The sequence below is a fragment of the Peromyscus californicus genome, unplaced genomic scaffold (genome assembly GCF_007827085.1).
Source record: "Peromyscus californicus insignis strain IS unplaced genomic scaffold, ASM782708v3 Scaffold_7__1_contigs__length_154581171, whole genome shotgun sequence".
Lineage (NCBI taxonomy): Eukaryota > Metazoa > Chordata > Mammalia > Rodentia > Cricetidae > Peromyscus > Peromyscus californicus.
Genome location: NW_026294595.1, coordinates 131,321,616 through 131,332,921, shown reverse-complemented (window position 1 = coordinate 131,332,921; position 11,306 = coordinate 131,321,616). Strand labels below are relative to the sequence as shown.

The 11,306-nt window shown below is 47.5% G+C and overlaps 1 protein-coding gene across 1 annotated transcript; it reads right to left on the bottom strand.

The window, feature by feature from the left end:
• Window positions 1-34: 34 nt before the first annotated feature.
• Rab5if (RAB5 interacting factor) lies at window positions 35-9,030 on the bottom strand. The gene is made up of 4 exons (XM_052722658.1): window positions 8,732-9,030; window positions 7,021-7,124; window positions 1,605-1,734; window positions 35-408 (listed from the first exon to the last, which is right to left on the bottom strand). The coding sequence occupies exons 1-4, from the start codon at window positions 8,843-8,845 to the stop codon at window positions 367-369; spliced, it is 390 nt and encodes a 129-aa protein (XP_052578618.1). The 5' UTR covers window positions 8,846-9,030; the 3' UTR covers window positions 35-366.
• Window positions 9,031-11,306: the final 2,276 nt, after the last annotated feature.

The window sequence follows — 11,306 nt, the reverse complement described above, 5'->3', positions numbered from 1 at the left end:
TGCCATTGATAGTTTAAAAACTGTACACCTGACGGAGAACTAAGGAAGACAATTTAATGTTTCATCCGGATCCAGAGGCGCATTAGATTAAACAGCAGCTCCACTTGGCAAACAGCTGTTACATGATGGTATCCAAGAAAAATGGTTGATGATGGACAAATTCAGAAATGCTTCCCCAAAGGCAGATGGTTCTTTGAAAAGTTTCACAACCCTTGCAGAAAACGCCGATGCCCAACACGCTGATTCTAAATCCAAGAGACATGGGTCTTCTCAGTTCCATGTGGCGTGAGTGCCCCAACAAGCGTGTATCTGTGCTCTAATAAAAGGGTCCTTTGGACTGGACAGAAGAGATGGGAGCAAAGGCCATCAGTCATAGTGGATGGCAGTGTAAAAGATGATCCAAATGACCTAAAGGAGACACAAACAATGTTTATGCTGTCACCTGATCAACACAGCCGCCCCCATATGAAAATGGCAGTGCATAATTCTGAGGCTTTAGGGTATTTATAAGAATAAGAATCATCAATCCCAAAACATCACACCAAAGAGAAGGCCTGCTCCCATGGCCACTTATTTCCCATCCCTCCTTCCCCTCAGCTACTGGTGATCACTAACCTACTTTCTGTCCCTATGGCCCTGTGTATTCTGGACATTTCACTAAGGGGAATCATGTAGCCTTTTATGTCTGGAAACACTTAGCGTAATGTTTTCAAGGTTCACCTATACTACAATACCATAGAAAGTACATTTTACTCTATGGATAGTAAACATTTTACATTTCAGATGACAGCCATGAGAGTGGTTTACTTTTTCCTAACAGGAATAATGTGCTTATTTTATAAATACATATCTATCTACATTTTTGTTTTTTCCTTTCTTTTGGGACAAGGTCTCTCTATGTACTTCAGTCTGAATTCAAACTTATAATCCACTTTGCTGGTATTACAGCTGTGGATGACCACACCCAGCTCCACAAGGATGTATTAAAACATTTCCCAGGTTGGAGAGATGGCTCAGAGGTTAAGAGCACTGACTGCTCTTCCAGAGGTCCTGAGTTCTGTTCCCAGCAACCACATGGTGGCTCACAACCACCTAAAATGAGATCTGGTGCCCTCTTCTGGTGTCCAAGCATACACGCAGACAGAACATTGTATATATAATAAATAAATAAATCTTTAAAAAAAAAAAAAAAAAAAAAAAGGTGGTATTTAAAAAAAAAAATTTCCCAGTTTCTAATATGTAGTTGACAGCGGGACTTGGATTTACGTAAGTGTACAGAACTGCAGTCTACATCTTTTAGAGGACCTGCTTGAGGGTGTCACTGAAAAGAATAGTAGCTCAGCCAGGCGGTGGTGGCGCATGTCTTTAATCCCAGCACTCGGGAGGCAGTCAGGCGGATCTCTGTGAGTTCAAGGCCAGCCTGGGCTACAGAGCGAGAATCAGGACAGGCACCAAAGCTACACAGAGAAACCGATTGAAAACAAAAAACAAAACAAAAACCCAGTAGCTCAACCATATAGCATAAGTCACCTAGTGTGCTCCCTGAATGACCAACATCTCCTAAAATGAATAGACACTGTTGTAAAACTACCAGCCACACATACCATGAACAAGGCAAATGAAGTCATAAACCCTTCTTTGGTGAGCTCCCATGTGCCACCATATTCTTCCTCATCGATTTGTAGGTAGTTGCTGAAGTAGAGATACAGGACTCCTGCATTGATCAGGCAGAATCTGGAGTGAGGGGGATAAGTAGCAAACATAAACTGTAAACTTTGAAGCTGCAAGCATTCCCAGCCCTGTTAGGAGTCCCAGCCCTGAGTCCCAGTTTATTCTTTGCTTATGTGATTGTTGTCTCCTGACCCAGGCAGGGGATGACCTGGAGAGAAAAAGGCTCTAGAGGGACCTCAGCTCCCTCATCTGTAAAATGGGGCGGTGGGCAGCAGGGTGGGGGTGGGGTGGGGGTGTTGCTTGGATAGTTATTATGGTGGGAGGGGTGAATGAAATACACAGAAATATCTAGACCTTCAGTGGAACTGCCCACCTGACTAAGTTGGAGATTAACCAACTACTTTTGGTCAAAAGCATGTGCTAAAATATTTAAAGCATGGGGCAGGGGTCTCAATGGCAGAGCACTTGTCTAGCACACACAAAGCTTTGTGTTCCATTCCCAGCACTGCCCCTAATTCTTCAATCTACTTTTTTTTTTTTTTTTTGGAGATAGGGTCTCACTATGTAGCCTTGGCAGGCCTGGAACTCAATGCCACCCCAAACAGGACCTACACCAGCCATGAACCTCAACACAGCTCCAACTGAGTGCTGGACAGGGGGCAGACACATGTTTAACTGCTTTATAGCCTGGTAAAGCAGGCACACACTGTCTCTCTCCACACAATTCCTAAAAGGAGGCTATACTGCTTGTGACTGACTTGATGAACACACCCGTTGCCTTCAGCTTACCATCTACTAGGTGGCCAAGAACAGCAACCGGAATAGAGTTCAAACTTTCATGACACCCCCCACCGGCCTCTGACTCCTATGATGTACTGAGCTGATGCAGGGGTTGGAATACATGAGCAGAAAGGTCAGGGGTGGGATGCAGACTGTTTCAAAAGAGCGAGACATAGACTGACGTAAGGGAATCATTGGTGTCCGGGAGGTGAGAGGCTTCACGATCTGGTTTATACGTTTCTTAAGTAGAAGGATAGGAATTGGGAAGTCTGCTTTACACCTGTTACTAATGTCTCAGGACTTAACAGCAAAGGCATCTTGGGGATGAGCATGTCACAGAAGAGGAAATTAGTTCCAGAGGCTTTTTAAAATCAATGGTCTGAGAGTGCAACAGTTCTTGGATTTCACAGGAAACATAGTTCCCGACTATGTTGTAGCCACATCCGTATCTCCTGCCAGAAATCTTGGCACTGGGCCAAGTCTGGCCACATCCTCTTCCCAAAAGGACTTTTATTTTGGACAGGCTGACTTACTGATACTGGGAGGCTCAGATAATAAGCTGATGCTGGGCATGGTCACTCATGTCTGTAATTCAGCACTTGGGAGGCTGAGGCAAGAAGGATAGCTGAAGTTCAAGGCCAGCCTGGACAGACAGATGTACATGCAGACAAAATATTCACATACATTAAAAAAAAACAAAAAACAACGCTGGATGGTGGCGCTAAAGTGGATCTCTGTGAGTTTGAGGCCAGTCTGGTTTACAAAGTGAGTTACAGGACAGCCAGGACTGTTAACAGAGAAATACTGTGTAACACTGAAAAATGGGGGAAAACACTGAAAAATCAAACCAACCCAGCCCACAATGATAACAAGCCGCCCTGGAGGACCATGGAGTCAGAAGTGGGGCAACAAGAAGAAAAGGCTGACACAGCACTACCTTTCATAAAGGTGAGGTGAGAGGCAGGGTACAGAAAGGACTAGGGTCTCACACTGACTGAGCTTCCAGGATGAGGACCATTCTGTTATAGAAATGAGGAAGAGAGTTACAAAGATGTCAACACATTCACACAGTGGACTGGGTGACAGAAGAATATGAAAAGGGCTGGGTCCCAACTAGAGGCCAGCCTAGCTATAGAGCAAGATCCCAAAAGCCACAGGGTGAGCTATGGCTGGCATATGCCTGTAAACCCAGCATTTGAGAGGTGGAAACAAGATAAAGGGTTCAAGGCCGTTCTGGTATTTGGAGGGGGTATATGCAGGAGTCCAAAGCAGCCTGGGTAATACAGTGAGACCCTGTCCCAGTAGCTAAGGGCCAAGCCTGCCAACCTGAGTCCGGTCACTGAGGCCACGTGGTAGAGAGAACCAACTCCGAGTCGTCCTCTCACTTTACATGGGTGTTCCCCTTCATACACACAAAATAAATGCATGATATAGATATATAAAAAATATGAAAACACCAGTTTAAAAAAAGTTCAAAGCATTAACTGAGTGCATATCAATCATGTGCTGAGCTGAGATCCAGAGGTGGGTCTTCAATGCAAAACCTTAGTAGACAGTACAGCCTGTCAGCCAGTTCTCGGGCAAATTACAAATCAGGAGACATGAGAAGTTTTACCGAATCTGATGCTAACTGATGGCCACCACAGAATGAAATAAAGCAAGACAGGACTTGGACAGAGGGCAGCTTACAGTTACTGGAGAGAGAAGTTCATAGAAATGAGCACCAGGAAGTCATGCCTAAAGCAAGGGAAGCTGGGGAAGGGTTATGGAAACAAACAAAACCAAAGTTCTTGGTCTGTCCAATAGCAGGGGCAAAGTGCCAACCCAAAGGAAGGTAGGGTTTGTCCAGAGGGAAAAACTGGCTGTGGTGACAGTGTGGGACTGAATCCCAGAAACAAGCAACCGTGGAATAGTAAGCAGTGCCCCACACTGGGCAAGCCAGTGTGAAGTACTCAGTTTCTTGTTCTCAGCCGCATTTTACCACTTTTTATAAATCTAATCACACAACAATAGCAATAGCAGCGAACTGACTCATGGGATGCCTGATGAACTGAAGTCTGCATTTAGCAATTTATTTATATCATCCTATTTAATTCACCTGTCACTCCCGGTCCCCATTTTACTGATGAGGAAACTGATCTCAGCTAAACCCAAGATCATACAGCTTCAGCCGGGCGGTGGTGGTACACGCCTTTAATCCCAGCACTCGGAGGCAGAGGCAGGCGGATCTCTGTGAGTTCAAGGCCAGCCTGGTCTGCAAAGCAAGTTCCAGGACAGCCAGGACTGTTACACAGGGAAACCCTGTCCCAAAAAACAAAAAAACACAACAACAAAAAGATCACGCACAGCATGGACTCTTAATGGTTTCCTTGTACAATGCCTTGCTCAGTATAAAACAATGTAGAAAAGCTTTTAGTTAAGGGGCACTGAATAGTAGTTCATTCTTACTCAGTTTTTGTGTGGTTTCAGTTATCTACCATCAACACAGACAAATGCGATGTTCCAGAAATAAACATGTGCCATGTAAGTAAAATGCACAATTTGAACTCCAGGCTGCTCCAGGCAGTGTGTGAAATCTCATGCAGCCCTGCTTCACTGCACCACTCCTCCGTCAGCACCTTTATGCTGTATATGCTCCTACCTGTCAGTCAATGGCAGTGGCTTGGCTATCAGACCTGTTACCAGTATCAGTGCTTGTGCTCAAACCCTGGCCTTACTTAGTAACAGCCTCAAAATTAGAGAATAGCAATGTTAGCAATCTGGATACACCATAGAAGCCATGAAGTACTTTCTTTAAATATCTCACATTATCACTAGCAGGAGTAGTATAAAACTATTAGGTATTTTGAGACAAAGGAAAGGACCATGCAATTTTATTACAGTATATTGATATATTTTATTAGTTACTGTTAATCTCTCATGGTGCTTAATTTATAATTTTTTTTAAATGTTTGCTTTGTTTATTTTTTGAGACAGGGTCTCTCTGTGTAGCCCTGGCTGTCTTAGAACTCGCGCTGCAGACCAGGCTGTCCTTGAACTCAAGAGATCTGCCTGCCTCTGCCTCCCCGAGTGCTGGGATCAAAGGCGTGTGCTGCTGCTGCACCACCACCTGCACCACCACCACCACCACCACCACCACCACCACCACCTAAACTGGTTTTTTGAGACAGTCTTATTCCATATCCCTCACTGACTGGCCAGGAAATCACTATGTAGCCCAGTTGGTAACTCATGGAGAGCCTCCTGTCTCAGCACAAAGATTACAGGCATGCACCATCATGCCCAGCTTCTCATTTATAATTTAAACTTTATCAGAGATATGTAATTAGTTAGTTGTGGGTATCCACTGAGGGTCTTGGAATAGCTCTTGTCAACAGGAGAGACTATACACCAAATCTGTTTCTGAAACATACTACTCTTCACTCTCTAAAGAAACTAGTAAGAGCCGGGCGGTGGTGGCGCACGCCTTTAATCCCAGCACTCGGGAGGCAGAGACAGGCGGATCTCTGTGAGTTCGAGGCCAGCCTGGACTACCAAGTGAGTTCCAGGAAAGGCGCAAAGCTACACAGAGAAACCCTGTCTCGAAAAACCAAAAAAAAAAAAAAAAAAAAAGAAACTAGTAAGATATACTAATAGCCCTCAGACAACCAGCATAGCTTTCCATGGGAGGAGGGGTGAGACACAGGAGTGCTCACTTGTATTCCTGTGTGAAACGAGACAAGGCAAGCCTCCTCACTTCCAGAAGAGCTTGCTCACAGTTCCTACTTACCAGTTTAAGGCTTTTAAGTACAGTTTCACAGTACAGGCTTTCTTTCAGTAACTCAATAAAGTGAACCATACATGAGCAGGTGTCAAGGATGTTGCCACTGGCCAGGAGTGAAGCAAAATGTGCAAGGCCAAGGAGTGAGGGTGGTGCTTTTAAAACACAGGGACCTGAAAATAACTCCTGCCAAAGCCAAGAGTTGGTACATCAGCAAAATACAAAGCATAAAAAAAGCTCATCAACTACAAAGCTCCTCTATTTCCTCAACTTCCACAGGTACCAAGGTCAGGCCACAATTAAGAATACTGTTGCCAACCACTTGCAAAGAGTCACATTAGACCCATGGAATGAATAAACTGGCCCAGTCTTCAGGACAACAGCCTGACATGGGATGCTCCTGGGCCTGAAAGCTAAGAAGAACACTGCACCAGGCCCAGGAGTGCTAATGCTGCGGACATTTTTGCTTTAGTAATCAGATGCACATGGTATAGTCATAAAAGGAAAACAGAGCCTCTATTTGAAAAGAAACCACAAGCCAAGCGTGTAGACACATGCCTGCAAGCACTGGGAAGTGGGGGCAAGAGGATCAGGAGTTTAAAGGGCAACCTGGGCTACATGAGACCCTGTCCCTAAAAAAAAAAAACAAAACTTTAAAAAAAAATAAACAGAAATGAGAATCCTAAGCATAGTTGCGTGCTTCTAATCCCAGCACTTATTAGGCCGAAGTAGAACTACTCCAAGTGCTAAGCTCCAGAGAGATCCTATCTCAGACAAAACTACAAGAATGTGAAATACCCAAGACTTACCCTGCTATTCCCAAGAAGCCTCGCAAGGGCAAAATGCCCCAAATGACACCCAAGACCACAGCAATGATCTGTCGGAACCAGTAGATCACGTCTAAAAATTCATCCTATAAAAGAGACAAAATGTATGTATTATCTGGAGTGGCTGCCACAAGACAGGTATAGGAGAAGAAACAACAGCTTATTAAATTTTCTTTCTATCTTTTTTTTTTCCCAAGACAATGTCACTATATAGCTCTGGTTGGCCTGGAACCTGCTATGTGAACCAGGCCTGGGCTGTGGAGTGCTGGATTAAAGATGTGTACCACTAGGTTCAGCTTAGTATGTGGTTCTTTTTTGATTTGTTCCTTTTATTTGGTATGTATTTGCCTGAATGTATGCATGTGCGCCACATATGTGCCTGCTGCCCATGAACACTGGATGGAGAAGGAGGGCTTTGGATTCCTTGGAACTGGAGTTACAGATCACTGTGAACCACCATGTGGGTGCCAGGAATCAAACCCAGGTCCTCTGCAAAAGTAAGTACTCCTCTAAACTGGTGAGCCATCTCTCCAGTCCCCATAAGCGGTTATGTCATCACTTCTAAAGTGTGGTGAAAGACAACGTATTTAGACATTAGGTGACTAAAGAAACCATTACTTCTTAAAAAGAAAAAAAAAAAAGTTTCATGAATGCAGTGACTATGGGCACTGTGCTCCTGGCCACAGGTAACCCTTAGCTGACCAGGTAAGTCCTAGACAGTCCCCAGCGGGGGTAAAACTATTAACCTCAATACCCACCCTTTCCGTTTACAGTGACTTTTGAGAAAGCCACCGAGGAAGGGAAGTATGGTGGTGTGGGAAGTTCGGAGAAGTGCTTTAGGCATGTGCACAAAGAGCACTAGTGGTTTGCGAATTGCCCTGGACTCCAAACACCAGTCCTTGGACCAGAGAAGAAGAAGGGCAAAAAAATGACACAGCAGATCACAAAGACACTGCAGGTTTTGCAAGAGCTGGGCAGGGCTGGGGGCAGGCCAAGGGCACCTTCAGGAAGTGCTTCCCATCCCCCCCATACGGAACTGAAGGAAGGAAAGCCCAACTTCAGCAATCCAAACGACGTAAGGATTCCAAATGAAACATTCTTTTCAAACTATCTGCATGGTGACAGTCTTCGAGATCTCAGAATGGAGCAAGGGTGGGAAGCGTCCACGCTCAGGTCCTCTGAAGGTGACCACCGAGAGCATCTTGAAGTCCCCAAGTACTTCTTACCCATGTCTAGCGACATTTCTTCCTAACAGACACCCTCCTAAGGTGGTCTCAGACCCGGCCCTCGAATCTTAAGCTCATGAGGCATCTGGTCTTTTCCTCCAATCGTGCAAGGACAGGACCACCCCTCCCAATGTGCAAACTACACACACCGGGGATTCCGCACCCGGCAGGGCGCACACAGTCATCAGAAGCTCTAACTCCTCCGGATCCCGCGGAGCAAAGGGCGGAGGAGCACGGGGGCTCCGCTCGCTCCGGCCCGCACTCGCCGCTTCCGCGTGGCCAGGTGGCTTTCCTCTCCGTCAGGCGGGCGGCCAGGCCCGCGCTCGTCCACTGTGCGCCGGCACCCTCGCCACCCGCTCCCTGCTCCCACGGCCGCGCCCGGCCGGGGCGAGGAAGACCCGGGCCCGTCCCCCTGACCCGCACCCGCACCCGCACCCGCGCCCTCGCCCTCGCCGGGCCTCCCGCACCTTGTCGTCCCAGGCCGCGTCGCTCCGCAGCACCTTGCTCCACACGGACACCTTGAGGGCCCCGTTGGCCAGCTGCGGCTGAGGCGGCTCCTCCTTCCGCCGCCCGCCGCTCATCCTCCCGCCGCGCCGCCCGAGCCGGGCCTGGGGCGCGCGGGCCGAGCCAAAAGGAGTCGGGGTCTGGGGTGGCGGGTCTCGGCGCGCGGGGCGGCGGCGACAGTCCAGGCACTGAGGTTCGGAGGCACGCCGAGGATCCCCCTCGCTCTGCCAAGCCGCCGGCTCGCGAGCTCCACGGAGCAGGCGCCGCGGAGGGAGGGGCGTGTCCTCTCCGACGTGCGCACGCAGCCAATCGGCAGCCACGCAGCCGTGGGCCCGAAAGCTCGGCCACGCCTCCGTGCAAGCGCCTTCCGCTCAGCGGAAGTGACGGAAAGCTTAAGTCGGGCGCTAGGTAGGGTGAGCGAGAAGGGACAAGTGCGGCGCGGGGGCGACCTGAGCGCGAGGAGGCGCTGTGGAGACTGAGGAACAGTCGCTCTGAGGAAAGCCGAGGGTTGACGTTGCCGAGCGAGCCGCAGTGTTGCCGGAGTATCCCCTCCGGCGACAAGTAGAAGTGGCCTTGCAACACCTGCTCGCCTACAGAGCCAGGTCCTTAGTCCCCTCGGAGCTCCAGGCTGCCCCGCTGGAGTTAGCGTCTGTGCATTCTGTCCTAAACCTACAAGTTACTCACGACTTTGTTCACGATGTTAACTCATCCACCGTCATGACTATGGAAAAAATAAAGTTACTTCGCCTGGCGAGGGCTCAAGTCTACCTACCGTCTGGAGAATGGTGAGTCCCAGGCCATGTCAACCTGGGCTACAAAGCAGACCCTGTCTCAAAAGGGAAAAAAAAATGTTTTCTGTGTAACTTAACGACTCAGCTTGCCCAGCATTCTCTTCTGACAAACGTGAGGCTAAGATCCCAAGAGAAAAACTTCTTTTCTAAGGATAAGGCAAGTTGGAACCAATGGAGAACTTCGGCAGGGAAATAGAGAAGTAGTCGGTGTCAGGATATCATTGCGTCCTCACGGTGTGGTGTTAGCATTTCACAGAGGATGTCTTGGATGGCCAGAAGCAGCTGCACCCCTTGAGAACTTGTACATCGGTACCAATTCTGAGGCGTCCCCTGCCGTGGTGGTACCTGTCTGCAATCCCGGCCCAGGCAGGAGTTTTAGGGTGGCCTGGTTACCTTGCAAGATCCTGTGTCACAGCTAACCTGGGTTACGTAGCAAGGCTAGCCTGGCATACAAAGTAAGCGATGTTGTCGCAAACAAACAATGAACAAAACCAATCCCCACCTTCCAGATGGTGCCATACACAGTGTGCTAAGCCAATAGATCAAGGAGCATCACTTTTATGCAGTGAGTTTATAGAGGCAAAGTAATTTGCCTCGATCCACGGGACTAGTATCTGGGTCTATTTGACTCTAAATCCACGTTTTTCTTTCTTGCCTTTTTTTTTTTTAAACTAATCATTTCATTCCATGGTATGGGTGTTTTGCCTGCATTGTATGTCTGTGCACCACTTTATGTGCCTGGTGCCCAGAAGAGAGTGACCTAGAACTGGGGTACAGACAGTTGTGAGCTGTCATGTGGGTGCTGGGAATTGAACCTCCCAGAATTCTTAATCACTTAAGCCCTGTGCTGTTGCTCCAATCACTTTTCTGTGTGTGTGTGTGTGTGTGTGTGTGTGTTTTAGATAGGATCTCACTATGTAGCCCTTGGCTGGCCTGGAATTTGCTATGTAGACCCAGGCTAGCCCGAAACTCACAGAAACCCACCTGCCTCTGACTCCCCAGGGTACTGAGATTAAAAGCATTCCGTGTGTGGGTCCATGCCTTTAATTCCAGCACTCAGATGGCAGAAGCAGGTGAATCTCTGTGAGTTCAAGGCACCTGAGGTGAAGACCCAACTATAGGTAAAGGTTGATAGATACAAAAAACAAGGTTCTGGTTTTGTTTGTTTGTTTTGTTTTTGTTTGTTTGTTTTTGTGAGACAGATCTCTTTATATAGCCCTGGTTGTCCTGAACATACTTTGTAGACCAGGCCAGCCTCGAACTCACAGAGATCCTCCTGCCTCTGTCTCTCAAGTACTGGGATTAAAGGCTTGTGCCACCTTAAAAAAAAAAAAAAAAAAGACTGAATCTCACTCTGTAGCATAGGCTAGTCTTGAACTCCTGATCCTTCTGTCTCCACCTTCCAAATGCTAAGATTACTCCAACTCTGAGTAGTCCACATGGGCACATCTGCACATGCATGCACACACTCACACAAACACACACACATAAACATAAACTTGGGGGGCGGATAATGAGACAGAGTCTCATTATGTAGTCCGAGCTGTCTTGGAACTCACTGTGCAGACCAGGCTGGCCTTGAATTCACAGAGAGCCTCCTAAGTGAAGGGGTCCGAGGCCTGCAGCAACAGAATAGCTCACTGTAGTTTTGATGGACATCTTCCTAATGGTCAGGGATGCTGAACATTTTTCCGTGTGCTCACTGACTGTTTTTTGGTTTATTTGTTGTCTGATTTTTCATTATAGA